Source organism: Corvus moneduloides, chromosome 2 (genome assembly GCF_009650955.1).
Source record: "Corvus moneduloides isolate bCorMon1 chromosome 2, bCorMon1.pri, whole genome shotgun sequence".
Lineage (NCBI taxonomy): Eukaryota > Metazoa > Chordata > Aves > Passeriformes > Corvidae > Corvus > Corvus moneduloides.
The window spans coordinates 116,224,993-116,243,395 of record NC_045477.1 but is presented as its reverse complement, the minus strand read 5'-3'; the positions used below and the strand labels follow the sequence as shown (position 1 = coordinate 116,243,395).

Sequence of the window (18,403 nt, the reverse complement as noted above, 5' to 3'; positions counted from 1 at the left end):
GTTGTTTAGATTTAATTAAAAAGATACAATCTAGATCTGCACTTGCATTACCTTCATCTGTACTAGCAGTATTTCATCATCACACATATTCATTATGACAGCTCCATTATGAACTAATTAATGCTGTATTTCTAATTTGCAAAGGCATACAGATTGCCTTTAACTAAGGTGACCCAGCCATGGTAGACTATCTCATGACAGGACTAATACTAAAATTTATCTTCAGAGCTGAAAATCAGTACCCCCTATTACATCAGGGAGAGGGGAACATAAAAGTGCATCTGTGTTTCAAAATAAAGAGAAAAATAATTGTCATAAATCCTGCTCTCTATATCCAAGTGTAAAAGGTACATTAACTTAAAAATCAAGTAAGAGGGGAAACAGCAGACCAGTAGTTAACTGATGTCTGCAAAACTGGAGACATTATGTTCATCAGAAATCCTTAAAAATTTTGAAATATAACCTTCATGAAGTAATCGTAAATGGGCAATTAGCGAAAGGAGAAATGTGAAAAAAAAATCTGAAGAAATAATATAAAAGTATCTGAACAAAAATTCTTTAAGAATTAGAAGTAGAAAACCAGTAAAATATGCTGTGGCTCCAGCAGAAAAAACCAATTAGGGTAGATAAGCATATTGCAGAGAAAATAAAACTTGAAGTGTTGGGTGTTCTGGGTGGGTTTTTTGTTTGATTTTGATTTGTTGAGGGGGAGGTGGTGGTGTTCATTTATTTTCACTGTGGGGACCATCTCTGCTTTTTCTTCCTGACTGGAGTTTAATTCACAGACACAACATCAATAGAGGCAATGACAGGCGAACTCAAGTATTCAAAGCCAGGCAGCTGCACAAAGGCAGTGTGGATGTACTTCAGAAATCTGAAAAACTCTGAACTCCAGAAAAATTCCACTTTCCTAAATATTTTCTAGATCACATTCTTTCTACATCTCCCAGATTTATTTTCTACTCTGTGCATCCCACATCAAGTCAAAGCATGATCTCCTTAAAAATTCTTTTTACATACTGGAGCAGAGAACAACTGGTTGAACATTTAAGTATAATTAGTGATAAACACACATAGACTATTATATGGCACTATTTCTACAAATAACTACATTTCATTAACACTTTGGATTTTTTAAGGCTTCAGAAAAACAGAAGATAAAGGAGAATTGATAGCAATCTTTTAAAATTTTCAAATGGTCTTTGATAAATCATCAAAAATATGAAACTGTGACCTCCTTCAGAACTACAAAATGCAAGAGCAGTTGTCTCATGTCATGGAGGATTTTGCAGAGCTGGAGGAAAGGATGAGTTTAGTAGAAGGCCAAATCATAGAGCATGGGAAAAAATTCAGAAACATCGATTAGGCTTCTCTTCAACCTCAAGAAGGCAAATATATAAAGGGGAGTATCCCAGAAAACACTATGCATTAGTGAGTAATGCAGTAATGCAGGAGAATAGGAACACTGCTCTCCATCACTGAACGCAACTAGGGAAGACTTCAAGGGAAACAAAAATATGGCAAATTCAATAATAATTTAAAAATACCCAAATTACATAGTAATTGCAAGGTTAACTGCCAAGAATATCTGTGGATAACAGGATTTTTTATTTCTATGGCATTTGTTTGACCTGTGCTGTTTGGATATTTGCCTTGAAATTTCTCCCTCTGTCTCATTCACCTTCTCCAGCCAAGCTTAATTCTACAGCTTCCAGATCTTTCTGTCCTCACATGCATAATCTTCTTTCTTCTCCTTTCATTTATCCCCTTTCACTTATATGGCCCCTTGGCATATTTTCTCCCCCTCCATGAAGGCATAGAAGACAAAATTTCACAGTACCCTATGTTCTGCTCTATTTAGCATATAAAACTGAAAATTAAAGAGCTGGTGCATAAGAACTGTGGATTATAGTCTTAGCACAATATCTGGAACATGAGGAATATTTCCTGGTTGCCCTTAATAATGTAATAAAGCACCTAATAAAAAACCCCACACTATTATTAATCTGTTTTTGTACTCTGATACAAATGAGAAGTTCTGCAGTAGCTTCATATGAAGAAAGAGCAATTTAATTGCTTTGTAATTAGATTAAATTTAAAACCCTTTACACACTTGTAATTCCTTTGCACTGAAGATGTTTGTATTACTGCTTAACTGAGTTACTAGAGTTGGGGAGGGGCAGGGCAATGGGATGTGGGTTTTTGGCAAAAGAAAAGAATCATTCAAGACATCAGCCTAATTCTTCTGCCCTCAACAATTTGATAGGTAAACAATGTTTTCAAAAACGACCTTTTGGCTTGAGAGTCAAAAAATAATCAAAATTAAGGACAAACAGTTCCTATACTGATAGTATGTGTATGCTAAGACAGCATTGCATTAGAATACAGCTGTTGATTCTGTTTCCTTCCTAACCCTGAGGTCAAACCCCAGATTTCATAGCTGGCCAAAGCCCAAGAGAAAGAAGAATAGAATCATAGATTATACACCATCAATATAGTTAAAAAGTAATGTTCAGTACAATTAAAATTTCATTTCTGCATCATTTTAGCAAACTTAAAGAGCACTCCAAGAGATTACAGAAGTTACATGACGTAAGACTTGTTCTATTCCATCTTTCAGTGAAGACAAAGCCTAAGACAGTATAGTTTGAGAACAGACCAACAATTTGGTATTATTTTAACATTAATTAGTGCAACACTATCACTAGTTAAGGAACTTACATTAAGGTAACCCCCCACCATGTATTCCTGAACAGAGAAATACAGCTGCAGTATCTGAATTTAACTGAATATTGTCACTGACCTACACCTTGCTGAAATGACCATCTTCACAGAGCAGCACTATTCACACGAGTCCTCAAGGACGTATTTTGGATATCTTTTATGTAGAATACATATATTTAATACTCCAACACACACAAATTCCAAAAGGCAACTTTCCCATGCACTGGCCGATACAAGCTTTCCAACATACAAATATCCTGCTCTCTCTGAGCGACCTACATTGAATCCCTCCAGAACACAGTGTCATTTTTGAGATGCAACAGAGAGGTTGGCAGGCTGTTATGAGGCCAGGGTAGAACAGTCCCTAGTTCCAGTCAGTAAAGTCAGTGGTGGGAAAGAAGGTGTGTCAATCTCCTCCTTTCACTTCTGTAGGCTAAATTTTATATTTAAAGAACTGTGGTCCAGTGTAAGGATGGTCCACCATTCTCCTTCACTTACCATGTTTCTATCCCAGTAGTTTAAAGTTAATCCAGAGTAAGAGGGTAAAGTCATCAGCAAAGGGCTGGATTTAGCCTAAACATATAAAAATACTAACACAATGTGCTGCCCAAGTTTTGCTAATAACAAACGCAGTGAGAAAGCCTGAACAGAAGTGGGAGTCACATGGGAGAAAGAAATGGTATCCCTGTGGTTTGAAGTCCTTCTCCCTGACAAATTCCAAATACTGGCTGCAAACTGAGGTGATAAAAAAACTTCTCTAAAAAGCCTTCAAAATTCAAAACTAGAAGTTTTACTACCAGGACTTTCCACAGAAATAACTACCCTAGTCTAAGGAGGGCAAGATAATTTTTATCAATCCACAGATAAACAATGGCTGCCATGTTCTCATATTCTGCTGCAAAACACACATTTTCAATTATAAAAAAGAAAAAATAAGTATTTTAAGCTTTTCTTACCCAATCAGTCACCACAAAGGCTATTAACCCCACAGATGCTTGAAAATTAAACAAATAAACTTAATAGTTATTTTATTATGGAAATTTGCTTCTAGCTCCATTTTTGACTGGAGTTCTCATACACTCTATGAAGCAGCTTTGATGTTGAAACTCACCTTTAGCATACTGCCTCATGCTTTCCATATAGGCAGAGAGGTTTTCTGCAACCAGTGTAACTAGGGCGTGATTGTGCTGAAGTTGATTGATTAAGTCATGTCGGTAAAACACGTGGGGACTTCGCTGAGTTTGACTGAAATTAAAATAAAAGTGTTAGAGGAAAAGAAAGAAGCTCTGCACCAAATAGCTCAGAAATCAATTTCAGAAACCCATCTTTGATGCAAGATCCAAATTTTCCTACAACATCTCGAACAGAACACAGATTAAGTTTCCGACAATATTTTTCTATCTTCTGACATATCAACAGTTCCTACCAGTTACTAAAAGCAGCTAATTTATGAGGATTACACAGTTACAATATGTATGGAAAACATCAAAGCAATGTGAGCAGCTCAGTGTGCTGGAAGGAGAGTATCTGCAGCAAGACAGAAGATAAATAAATACCTGCCCAAAATGAACAGTAGAGACCCTCAACTACAGTGTAACTACAATACACATAACCGTGGTTTCTTCCACAGCCATCTGATATTCTTTTCTATATTTAACATTAAAACACCAAGTAAAACTCAAGACCATAGTGAAAGTACACTAGCCAATAATCACACTAATTATTTCAGTACTTAAAAAAACTAAAAACAGAATTGATTTTTTTCTAACAATAACTATGTGAAAAAATGTTGGTACAAGCAAAAAAAGCTGTTACACACAGCATACAACCTAAAAAACCCCAGAGAAGTTCAAGAAAGGAAATACCACAAATAAATAATCAGACTAAGTTATTATCAAGACCCGACCAAAAATGCTGCTCTTAAACAACACTAGAAATATTCAGATGACAAAAGTAAACTGCAAAAGAAAACACAGAACTTGTGCCCAAGACCCACATGCCAAGAACACTATCAAATTCTAGAGCTTGGGGACTTATCACCTCTGCAGAACACTCTCAAAATGTCTCAACTGCTGTAGCTGTGGATCAGAGCAATGATCTTGACTGCATAAAACAGGCAAACAAGTGCTGCTCTTCTATGGTAAAGTGAGAAAAAAAGAAAACAAGTGGGTGTCAGGGGGAAGAGCAGCATTCCTCATTGCCACTCAGCTGATCCCATAGCCTGCCCTAAAGAAAGAAAAATTTAATTTCAGGATTGTTCTCCTTTCCTCCAACACTTAAAAAAGTAGACCTCAGAATTAGCTGAATGGATTACAAGCAGGAATTCCCATCCTTCCTGGGAAGCAGGGACTCCATACCACATGGCCTACAGCACTCCGCAGCACTGCCACAGCTTTAGAGAACAGTGGGGAAGGCAAGAAATCCCAGTTCCAGCATCAGCTGACAGTGATCTGCAGCTGATAACCTCATTTCACTGTAGATGTAACAGCAACATATAAATTGATTCATTGGCCAAAGATCAGTGTCCATCTGGGTTTAAAAGACAGAACCCATCAACACTCTGCAATAACTTTGTTATCTGCAACCAACAGAATTTGGCCTGCTAAGCACTGTGGGTTTCAGAAGATTAAATTTCATAACATGCAGAATTTTCTAAAATGGTCTGAAAGGGGCACTTCAAACACAAATAGTGTTAAAAACACCCAAATACCCAGACATTTGTCAGAGAGAAAACAAAATGGATGGAAGCATGAAAAAAGAAAACATATAGGACTTCATATATTCAGAACATTCTCTGTTTTCACTTTAAGAAACTTTCTAATTATGTTTCATTCCATCTCCACCAACCTCCTTACTCAGAATAAAACTGCAGCAAATCTAGCAAAGACTGGATGTCTATTTTAGTGGCTACCCGAGATGTTACCTGTAGACAGGGAACTGCATTCACAAAGGGTAACGGTAAATAAGAACACTGTTTATTTGGGAAATACGTATTATCAAACAACTAAAGGCACAAACAGAACCAAGATGGAGTGTTTTGTGGAATCAAAGACACTGGAGCATGTATTTATATTCACAATATTATGCATTTGTATCAATCTCACACAGTACAGCAAAACCAAAGCTTTATCAGCAGAAGGCTACAATGTTTTATGCTAGGTATTTTTTACTTCTCTCCTTTCTCAATCATGTGCACAAACAGTACATTTGCACACAGATTCATCTTGGTTAGCAATGACTTCTAAAAGCTTAATAATTGAAGTAACTAGAGTTATGAGCTATGAGTTATAACAGTGATCGTGAGCAACGCTTCCGATGTTGTTTTGATCCACTGCTAGGATGGGCTTAAAGGCAAAATGATTGTCTTTAAGCACAGGAAAAAAAAGCTGATCTGATGTTTTCTAGTATTAAGGCAAAGTCTACATGCAACTGAAATTTTCTTTAAGCATCTAAGGTTAGACTAATATGATGTTGCCATTGGGACACAATCATTTAACTGTTAAAATTATTACACATTGGTTACTAGACACTCACTAATGTGCAGCAACTGAGGAGCTTGAAAAATTAAGTTAACACCAAAACTCATATTTTCATTGTGTTTATTCTAAATGGATACCAAAAGTCAATGTATAAAAAGAAAAAATAGCATTTTGAAAGGGATAACAAAGTATTCTGGATTATGAAAAAGAACATAGCTAGAATGCTTATTTGTTAGAAAAATACTGGTAAACTGGCAAAGGCAAAATTCCAAACAATTTAAATGGATTAAAAAGAATTATTTATCTGCACATATAACTCACCCAATATAATACTACACATGTAACTCAGCTTTTGAAGATGACAGTTGTGCTACCTGAATAAATGCTATGTACCACTAAAAGAGTGCAGATTATTTGGATTAACAATCCAAATCGCAGCAACCAATCCCCACAAATTCTACTACTTCAGCTAAAAAGCGACTTGAAGCATCGTTGTTGCCTTAAAGCACTAATGAAACCCCTGAACTCTCAGTGATCAGTTAATTTTTCTGGGCAAGTAATTTAAGAGACTGATCTTGTCCTACTCAGGTAGGTACAGGCCAAACTTAAGCATTTGATATTGGTCTACAGGAGGCTCTACCATCCAACACAGACAGAATTAAGATGATTCATTATCTGTAAACTAAAGGTCAGTATTTTGAGTAATGAAGTTGACTATTCCTAAGTATTAATAACCATCCTTGCACCCATAAGAGTCCTCGTACTTACATAAATATTATTGTCTGTTGCAATTCTGGTTAAGCTGAAGTTCCTGACATGTAGCATTTCTTTGTGGTCAGGGAGATAAATTTTGCCACAGCAATTGTATAACCAATTCATCACTTTGTTCAACTGCATGAATAACTAGCAACAATTAAAACCTCCCCCTCAAAAGAATTTCTACAGTGCCAATGGCAGAAGATAATTTATACATATTTTTGCCAAGAATCAGCAGCGTTTGCTGATCTGGACTGAACATCGCCAGTGCCAATCAGCTGACCCACCTCAGAAGAGTAGAGTAAAGAATATGTGCTCTGTGACATGTTTTTGAGGCAATTGTCACAAACATCGGTTTGGACCTATTTTCACTCCAAATTCTAGAGGGATGGTAGAAATTAAAGTTTTTAGTCAGATAAGGTAAGCTGACAGTAAGAGGTATTGTATGCATGCATTGCAGTTTCCAAATTGTATCAATATTAAGAGTTATGAGAAAATTCAGAGACTGGAAAGTCACTAATTTCAAAATTACGTTTTCACTCAGCAGGTTTCCCAGTCACCTGGGCAGTAATACCACCTGACTAAAACAACTCCCTCAACAGTTATCTTGCTAACAAAGGGCTCTCCACAGGAGGAAGTCTTTTTAAGTTACTTGATTAAAACTTCCAATTCCAAGTTTACTTTCCTGCCATACTTGTTTTCAAATTCTGCATAAAAAATGAGGTGCTATTACATACTGCAATGCAGACTGCCCTGAAATCTGAAGAAGAGATGGTCAGACAAAAAAAGAGGAGAGACATTCAAGCCATCTAACTGTATACAGACCATATGGGAAACCTACACTTCCACAATCAAAAGAAGTTTGGTTCCTCCCAAGATTACTTCAGAGCAGAAACCTAAATCAGTGCCTTGAATGAGCTCTACTTCAGTAATTACTCAAAGCAAAGCATCTTTGTTAAGGCACTGTGCTAAAAGCATTCAACTTGAATAACCAGGTAGCTTGATTTGCCTGGATCTTACAGCATGAAAAAGGTTAAGGATTCCAAGACACAGAAAACAGATTTTTCTGCGAATTAGCAAGTAACTTTGTGACCTTGTTGGATAAACCTCAATCAATCATTAATGTAAAACTGTAAAGGATTAAAATATACTGAAATTTTGAGAAGTATGTTGCAAACTAAATGAATAAAGGAAACTCCAAAAGCCAGGAATGTTTTATCACAGCTCCTGAAAATGGTATCAGTAAGAAGACAGTGTTGTGCAAACTGTGGCTTCTTTTCCTCAGCTTTCCCTGATTTGATCCTTCTTGTGAGCTGACTGTAACAGCAACACTGATTTGAATACTTTATCTGCTTACAAGAATTAAAACAAAGCAATTGTGCAACACTGATAAGCCAACAATATTTTTCAGGAGTTTGTAAAAATTCTGACATGGATACAAATACTGTAAGGGGCTCAGTCTCAGCTATTTCTTACTAAGACGACATTTAAAATAATTAAAATAATCATGTATACTTTAACAAGTCCAAACTGATAATGACTTCTCATTATTTCTTCCTTTTAAAAACAAACATCAAATGAACCCCCCACAAAACAAACAAAACCCTTCACCCCAATAAAAGAAATTTCACACACTTCTAATCTATTCCGTTCAGGAGAGAAAATCACTAGAGAAATTCTCCCAGACTATAAAGTCACCTTTGATTTCAAGCATATGAACTAGATGACCTGCAAGAATTTATCATCAAAGAACAAGGATGGGTGAGTGTGTTTGTGTGCATACGTGCATGCATACAGCCATATATGCACGTAAAACATATTTATGCTTTGTAAGCTAATTCCATTGTTAGGCAGGGAAGTCCATGAATAACTGAAAAAGAAACTCAGATTTTCTACTAGACTACTGTCATAAAAATTATTAAAAGCATGTTCAAAGAAGTAGTTAACACTCTCTTACTGAACTTAGGTGTCTGAATTTTTGGAGATCATTTAAACACACTAAAAGAAACTAAAGAACATCTTCCAACGCAGGTTACGATTTTACCTAGTTTCCTGACCTCTTGTAAAAAAAACCTTACATTTGCATTATTCCAACCCATCCAACTTTTAACAGACAAAATTTTATCTCAATTCCATTCTTACCTCAAGTTCTGTGGTGCTTCACCAAACAAACTGCAAATTTCTCTAATTTGTTTCAGTGCAGGAATGACCCATTTGTCATTTGTGCGAAGTTCTTCTATAAAACGATCTATCCACTGGATCTTTTGTGTATCTCGATCCTTGAAGAACAGCAGTTTATAATCAAAATCAAGTATACTGCAGTGCTATCAGAATTCCCTTTCTTTGTTTCCAACACAGAACATACAAAGTCAAACAAATACTGGATCACCTGAGTTCTGAAGCATAAAAGCATAACAAGCATCTGAGCAGCAGCACTACATGCTGAAAGATGCTACCAGGGTGTTAAAAACTCCCTGCACTCAAGCACTCAGTACTTATTTAAGAAGTGTTTAAATAATTTGCTCTCTCTTCTTTCATTTATTTCTACTCTCTGTTATAAAATATCAAGAAACAATGAGAAACTGTTTCTTGACTTAACAAGATGGAAAATGAATTCATTTCATACCATAACAAATTACTACTCTGGCAGCCTTCCACAGAAGTTTGGGTGGGGAAGGAGAATGTCCAATATCTGAAAAGGATCTTGCTAGGTCCTTTCTAAAATTGTACAAGATAGATAAGGACTTACTGGCACAAAAAAACTCAACAAAACCCACTGAAACAAACTAACATGATTGAGTTTGGGAAAAAGCAAAGGGCGGGAGGCGCTGCTTTTCCTTTCTCCCTATTTATTTTGGTAGGGTTCTTTTCCAATTCTTCCGGTGTGCTAGTTACAGTATGTCACTGTGTCCTGTAACATTTCAAAAGTACCAGGATGTTGGTAGAACCATACAAATTTATGTAAGTAACACTTTTGTTAAATTACCCAATACCTTGAAGTTTTCGTGGGGAATGGAAGGAAACTCAGTGACTGATTTCATACTGGATTACTCACCTGTGAACAGCTGTAATCTAAGATTTTAATATGGGCACTAAGAGCCTGGTCCATGATATCAACTGGCACATCATCACTGTGAGCCAAATTCCATAGAAGATTCAGCACTTTGTGTGCCATCACACCATCCTTGTCATCCTCTGCAAGGCGACGAATTAACTCAAGCAGTTTCTCACGCTGTTTCTTGCTTGCATTCGTCCAACTTGCCTACAACAATATTTTAAAAAATATTATAGAAGCCTTTTTTTAAAAATTCCACACATAACCTGCACTGTTAACAAACAATGCAACAATGAAGTGATGCAACTACATTAAGAACTTCCACATTAATTCCTGTCATTAATAATAAAGAGCAAATTAGAGCAATACATAAGCCAGACACAACTGAAGAGCTCTTCTAGTATTTACAACTACAGCTTATTCAACTTGAGGCTTAAAAAAGATGGCTCTTTGTTTTAAAGATCACAGACGGGCTTGTAAAAGTTAACATTATTACCACTGACAATTTCACCAACAATCAGACTGGACTCAGCTGTTTCTTTCAAATGCTTTCACAAAACTCTGGTGCTTACACTTAAAATTATTTCTTAAGTAACTTATAACCACTACGTAAATAAAACTTTAGTATCACTCATGCCTCTGAATCTGACTGAAACAAGTCACCTGCATTAAATTAACCTTTTCCTATATAGCAATATAGGAAATATATATTCAAGATAACATCACTTCATATTCAACTCTCAAGGTCAGACACAGCAGTTTAAACACAGAATTTATGAGCACTACGCTCAGTATCTGAACTACAGAACGTTAGACCCACGTTCACCAAACTGCAGGACCACACAAAACAAAGCACAAGTTGCATGTAAACCAAAATATGACTATAATGCATTTATCTAGAAAAAGAAAACAAGAGTCTACAAAGCTGGCTTGCATTTTCTAGTAGAGCAGACCATGTCCTAAAAGTGAAACAGTGAAACAAGCCAGAGAGCACCACTATTGGAAGCTGCAAATGTTAAATGCTATACATAAAAGCCAGTGAGTAACATAAACTTTCAGAAACTAGTTGTTTTGTCATTTCAAACAAATCACTATGTGTTTATAAACATTCAACTTTATCTTCCTGAGACTGTTTCATTTCGTATGTAAGCTAAACAGAGAGAAGTTATTACATGATAAAGAGGAAGTTGGGGGAGCAGGGAACGGAAGTCCTTGATCTCCTCTACTTAAAACATCAAAAGTAGCACTGCCCAGTAAACCTAACAAAACCTACTCTAGTGCCAGGAGAAAAAACATAATTTACTAAATCACCAACACTTCTTAATTTGGAACAAACGCAAAAAGGTATTTAAGATAAATAACTTATTTTATTTGGAAAATTCTATATTCCTGGCACTGCTAAATGTAACTTTAGTACTACAGGCTTCAACAGACCTGCATTATCCTGAAGTGTTCAAACCAGAAAACAAAACTGTCTACTACTAAACAAACTTAAGCAGCCTTTGTTTTAGACAGGAAGTAAACAGAAAATCTCGCAAGGAGCGCTCATTAAAGAACAGCCTTTCTAGAACTAAGTATTACAGACTGCTGCTACACATTAAGAAGTCTTTTAACACCGAGAAACTGAGCAAATCTAAAAGAAGTAGAAAGTAAGACTGAAAAAGCCACAGATTTACACACTTCCTCACAGCCCATTTCCTGAATACAGTCAAAACACATAATTACCTTAAAACAATCAAACAGGTGATCAAGCTGTTCAGGAGAGAAATCCCAAGCTAATTTTGCGAGGAGATCATGTACATTTTTTACAATGGCTTCATGTTTTCCTGCCTGTCAGGAAGAAAAAATAAGAATCCAACAACAATTCATATTAAGTCAAGCAGCAAGACATTCTACATCATTTTTACAGGAAGACTGTTAGAGGTGGCCAGCTGAAAATCTGATGCTGTGGGAGCAGCACAGCACACTGAATACTTCACTGGAAATTCAAAATATTTAGATTATCTTTTTAAGTGTAAGTATTTAAGTGTGCCTTGTGTGTGTCAGCACACAAGTATTTATTTAGAACATAAATACTGCAGCATCAAAATATTTATTTTTTTGTTCCTGCTACAAAATCAAGCTGGGATAGCTGATAATAAAATCTAAAAGGATATTGTAACTTACAAACTGGTATTTTAATGTTTCGTGTGGCTTTTTATGGTTTGGGGTTTTTTTAATAAGAAATTACTCAAAATCCACTTCTGAATTTCACTGAGGTATTTTAAGGTGTAAACCAATTTTTAGTATTTCCACAATTTCTCAGGCTGAAGTACTTCCTTTGTGTTAGTGGATTCACAGACAACTAAAGCCTTCTATTACAAACAACTTGTTACCAGACAACGTTTTGAAGTCCAGCAGCTTTTAAACTTACAAACCCACCAATGAAACAACTAAGAACAAGATGCTAAGTTTTATATTAGACACAGTTTTAACTGAGAGTTTGTGTACATCCCAATTTTGACATTTAGGGAGGAAGACAATAAGGGAGGAAAAGTTAGTTCCATTTAACTCTGAGCTTGAAGAAAATTTTCTGCCCAGGCTGGAAAACACATCCTGTACTTTCCATCTGCACTCAAAACCAAAAAATTGGGACTATGCAGATCAATAGCTGATTTACTGCAGAAAACTTTTCTCTAAGTGAGGAACAAAAAAAGCAAAACATATACCTAGAATACATATTCTGATGTAATTAATCTTGTATACTATTAAAAATACATGTATAAGCACTTTTGAAATTCAATTCCTACTAAAAACTTCCGTAAGTAATTTAAAACCAAAACTAAAAACCAAAATCAGACTAATAGCTTTGTTACATGCTGTGCCTTAAATTCTTTATAGGGTGCCATAAATCTTTGTTCAAAAAAAAGTCATTTTAAGTAGTAATGTTTGTTTTCACATTATGGGTCAGATTGCAAGAGGAGGAATTACAAAACCCCTTTTCCACTTGACTTTGGAAAACATAATGTAATTTTTTTCCTCTTACCAGACCATTTCCTGGATAGAAAGAAAAACTGAGAGCATGCAGGGCAGAAAGAGTATCTATAATATAACAAATAAAAGGAGAAGTATGGCCAGCTCCTGGGGAGAGCAAGAAGAGCAAGAATAAAGTATATAACAACCTTGGTTTGGGAGGTTTTTAACAGATATAGGGAAGCCCTTAAGCACTGAAGAGTCTGGGGAAGCAGAACCAGACAGTGGGAGGAGGTAAGGAACCTGGTGTGTGACCTGCCAGCTTGCTGTGTGGAAACAGGGAAATGCCTGTAAAGTACCAATTAAATACCCCAGAACGTAAGTCATGAGACCTCAACCTCTGCCATTTTGCGTCTTGTACAGCTGGATCTTTCCCTGCAACTCCAGAGGCTGCAACTTAATGCTTGCATTTAGAGACTTCCAACATTATTCTTTGAATCAAATACACCCCTAAATTGTGAGCACTGGCTTTGTAAGACATGAAAACACTTCAGAAAATTAAAACTTAGGTCATCTTCTAAAGGCAAAAGCAGAATGATTACATTACCTTTAGTAATACTAAGAGTCTTAGGTGCATGCTCACCCTCTAAACCCAGGCAGAAACACAAGTGCTCGAGCCTGAAAGCAAAACCTCCCCACTGCTGCACTGAGGCTGAGCTAAAATAGCCTGTTATATAAAACTACACAGTAAATCAACTCCTCACTACTGAATTTCATGCCCCAGCTGCTCTTAGGAGCAGTCATTTAATAAGAACTTCTAAAAACTACTATACACAGGGAGTAGTGAAGTAGGTGAAAATCATTCTGTATTAGCAGATTTTGGTTTTTTCAATTTTTAGTCCATTATAGTCCCATGGTTAAAGCCACAGTGAAACCATCTACCTGAGTAAGTTACTTTCACACAAAAAAAGTACAGGACAAAACTACAGCAGGAGCAGTGCAGTAGCCACCTACTTGAAAGCTTAAGAAGTGAGCAGAGCAAGTTGGGTATTTAAGAACATGGAACATTTCTTCTGAAATTACTCCTATTTATGCCTAATTTTTTTTTCAACTGTTGGGGTGGACCCATTTTTTAAGGGTTGCATCACATATTCACATTTTTCTGGAAGGGTAGAAAGTTTGACTTACTCTAGCTTATCCATATATCCTATTTCCAAGCACTAGGAGCAAGGTAATTGCTTGGAATACTTTTTTCCCCCAAATTTCAGATTTTTTTATCCTCCTATTAAAAGTGAGGCTCTGAAATAGGTCAAATAAGCCTACTAACAGCAAACTGACCTCTCAAGATCTTCCCCCCCCCAGGTATCTTGCAGTCTGGAAAGATCTACAGACCACAAGCTGAAAACCAACAGTATGATTCCAGACCTTAATTCAAGTAATATTTAAGTGTATTGCTGTGCTACATGATGAAATTTTCTTAACAGGACTTTGGGATAATAAGAAAAAACTGTATTGATTTTCAGTCTGTGCAGTTACTGCCACGCTGGAATTGAAGTCTGGGCATGATAAAGTTATTTACAACACCAGAGATCTCAAGTCAACCCTCCCCTACATCACCTGCAGTCCCAAGTGTTTTAAATGTAACCTGAAGATAAGTGCACTTAAGCAAAACTGTTACAGTCTCAGAACAGCATGAACACATGTAAACTGTGTCACCCAAACCCCTATTAGCCCTTGCCCTGCTATAACCCAGCTGGCAACTGAGCACCACAGAGCTGCTCACTCACTCTCCACGCCACAGTGGGATGGGGGAAGAGAGTCAGGCCGGAAAAAGTGAGAAAACCCATGGGGTGAGATAACGTAGTTACTACAGAAGCTACTATGAAGAAATTAAACTCTATGCCTGACCAAACCCGTACAGCCCTCCCTCCCTGTCTTGGGAAGTTAGCTTTCCCACACTTGAAAGACTGGCCTCAGGACTCGTACAATCAGAGTTTCACTACCCATTACTTACGTTTCTATCCTAATTCTTTTTTATTTGCTATATACTCAGTAATTCTTAATGATTTCGTCTCTCCAGCTGCCCATTCTGTGTGTTAAACTCATGCAGCCCCCAACTAGGAAGCCCAGCCCCGCCAGTCATGTAAGTAAAAAAGTCAATATTGCACAATTTGTGATTTTTCAAATGTAATTATTGCAACACAAAGGAAAGAACTTGCAGTTAAACAACTTCTGGAACAGCCATTATTATAAGTCTTACTAATCACACTCTGCCCAGGAAAAACTTACACAACTGTGGGGAGCTCAGAGACTACCAACACGTATTTCTTAATGCATTTTAAAACACTATGCTATCACATATCATGTCTTTGCTCAATGTTGAAGGTCCCTTAATACTTAAAAATTATCATCTCTGCACCGTGTTCTCAACTGTTCCCTTAGGCTTTACATATACATGTAGCTTCCACTGGAGACATTTGAGATGACAATTTTGAGCTCCAGGACCCCAAAAAAGAACACCATTTAATCTAAATTTTTTCTTTAGCTTTGTCTAACACAGAGCAGAAGCAGCCCAGGCTCTCTTCTAAACATGACATACAAGGAGATGCCTCCTGTGCAGCAGCAGAAAAGCAGCTGAATTATTTACCTGTGCAGCCCAAATGTTGTCAAGATCCTGCAAAGTGAGAGCTTTCTCTTTGATGACAAACCGGAGGATTTTCTCTAGTTTTTCTACATATTGAGGTTGATGAAGACTATCTCTTAATACAATTGATAAAATGTTGTTCTGCTGGATCCATTCCTGAATATAAAAAGAAAGTAGTGCCATCTCAAATTATTCAGGCGCCATCATTAATATTTAAACTACAAAACAAAAATCTAACCTGTTACAGATGAAAAAAGATGAAGCACAAGAGGAAGGTTTTTATCTCTAACTTTAATTTCCTCTCAAAAAAAAAAAATCACCATTTAAAATAATCCAATATATTATTGGATTATTACTGGAATCCTCTTCACTGTAATATCTTAGGGGGAATTTTTTTTCAGACATATTAAAATCATGAACTCAGAGCATAAAAATTTTCAAACAATTTCAAACATAAGAAGTCAGTGTGAAGAAGAGTTAACTCTTCTATTCAAGAAACAAAATTTTTATCTTCCAATTCACAGTCATTAAGTATCAAAACCAAGTTGTTTAAGACAATTCTAACTTTGCTGGTACACCTACTGCATATTCCATAAAAAGGACCTAAGAAAGGACTGAAATATAAAGAAGATTAGATTATTTAAGTACTGCCACTTATAGGGGTTTTGAAATGCTTCTAACTGAATCAGAGGCAAATATTCAAGCCATATTTAAGGAGATGCAATTTTCTCAGTGGTGTCACAGACACGGTCAGACCACTTTGTTCCAAGTGAAGCAAAGCAGGATGTGCTCTGAGCACTAAAAGAGAAAACAAACATCCACAGCATCATAATTTCCAACTATGTCCTTGATTAGACTTACAATATTCAAGCTGGTCTCATGAAATAATGAAATCTAGAAGTTTTCAACTAAAAACACAGGTCTTGTATGAGATGCCAAACTGTAGGGAACATGTAAAAAAGAGACCTATTTCCTCCTATTGCTTTAAAAAGTCAAAACTGCGGTTATTCTTTCTTGTCAGATGTCCTTTTGTATTACAAACTTCACAACAGGTGGCCAGTCAGAAAGATAGGGCAGAACAATGTAAAAATCACTTAACACAACTAGATTTCACAAAGATTAAGAGAAAATAGTTCTTATTTTAATTTTATAATTGCTCATTTTCATAGTTCCCTATACATACATTCAAGAAACAGTATTCAAAATACAAAAATATTAAAACAAAAATGTGGTATCTAGAACTTTCTGTACCAAAGCTTTCAGTTTCTGAAATGTGAGAAGCAGAGTGGACACTTAGAACTCTCGTAAGAAAAAGCTGAAGCGCAAAACCCAGACTAAATCCTTATTTAAATGACCATTAAATTTCTAGTTACTGTGGCACTGAAGTTGCAAATGAATCAGACTTGTTTTATCTAGGTTTCTCTGGGTTTTTTAAATCACTACATAAAATCCACACTATTCAAGGATCTATTTTTGAGTCATGTTTTTAGCAGCACTGAAAAGTAATTCTCAACAGCAGCTTTGACACAAATACAGCATTTTTTCACAGAAAGGCTACTATTAAAATGCTTTATTACCACTACATGATACCTAATGTTTCTAACACTATATGAAAATAAACAGTGTGTGCTGGATCCACAATATAGAGCTACTTCTCCAGTTAGAGTACTAAGAAGAAACAAAATCTATGCAATGAACTTCACTGAAAAGGAGCACTTACTGCCATTCTTTCAGCTGTGAGCCACTCTTCCTCTTCAGGATTACCATGTCGATGAGTGTAGTATGACACACTTGATATTACTTTGTTAACTTCATTTAGTGCATTCATTTTACCATTGAAAGAGGAAATTTGTAACAACCTGTGAGAAAAACTGAATGTAAGAAGTGTGGAAAAAAATGTCACCAGTGGCATATTATATTAGGAGTAGCATCTTACCTAAGTATCATTTTTAACCTAAATATTTCTAAATTTTTTACAGTTTCTTCTTGTCCTGGAACTCTTGAAGCTAAGTTCTTTAGAGATTTGATTATCATTGACAGAGCATCATTTTTGGCTTCATTCTTTGCTTCTTTTTTCAGTTCATCATCTGTTAAATTTTCTAAAAACTGTGGAACCATTTCTATAATTGGAAGGAAGTATTTCTTCACTGTATGTAATGTTAAAAATTCAAAACATTGTCCAAATGGCCTAAAAAAGAAAGAAAAAAGGGAAAGTGTCATAATCAGTAGACATGCATATAATAAGGTGTAATTAATTCAAGAAACTCATATCTACTTAGAAGCACATGAAATGGTGAAGGCAGACACAACCAGCTAAGAGATGCAGTGAAAGGAAGTGCTTCAATGACAGTCCAAGCTTTGTGCTAACATAGTATTTTATACTGAGTCCAACTTTTCCAAATGCATAAATCATTATTTAGAAAAAAAACTTACTTGATGAGAGCTGCTATGATCTGAACATTCAATGCTGATCCACTCATGAATCGATCATGCAAGATCTGAAATCCATTTAATGTGCCAAACTTGTTGATAAGATCTACTAGCCAACCCTGCAATAAAGCAAAGTTATTTTCTGATATTTACAATGTACCATCTAGAAATATTTTCAAGTACCTGTTAATAACAAAATTTGCTTTTAAAAAGTCTTTACACAATAGCTTACATACTCAGTTTTAAGGAAATACTCAGAAACAGGCAACAAGATCTCTTCTGTTATCATGTCAAAGAGCCAGTGCTGTAAATGAGCTACTCAAAGAAATTTATCAAATATATAGGAATAAAATTGACTATAAT

General features: G+C 36.0%; 1 protein-coding gene across 4 annotated transcripts in view; it reads right to left on the bottom strand.

Moving 5' to 3' along the window:
- The window catches only part of USP9X (ubiquitin specific peptidase 9 X-linked), a 101,452-nt gene that overhangs the window by 51,017 nt on the left and 32,032 nt on the right, over positions 1-18,403 (bottom strand). For all 4 annotated transcript variants that reach the window (XM_032100941.1, XM_032100942.1, XM_032100939.1 and 1 more), the window contains exons 7-14: positions 18,044-18,159; positions 17,547-17,798; positions 17,331-17,469; positions 15,614-15,766; positions 11,740-11,844; positions 10,015-10,221; positions 9,102-9,238; positions 3,836-3,969 (exon numbers count right to left, since the gene is read on the bottom strand). In XM_032100941.1, the coding sequence (XP_031956832.1) occupies positions 3,836-3,969; positions 9,102-9,238; positions 10,015-10,221; positions 11,740-11,844; positions 15,614-15,766; positions 17,331-17,469; positions 17,547-17,798; positions 18,044-18,159 (1,243 nt within the window). The remainder of the gene's footprint in view (positions 1-3,835; positions 3,970-9,101; positions 9,239-10,014; positions 10,222-11,739; positions 11,845-15,613; positions 15,767-17,330; positions 17,470-17,546; positions 17,799-18,043; positions 18,160-18,403) is intronic.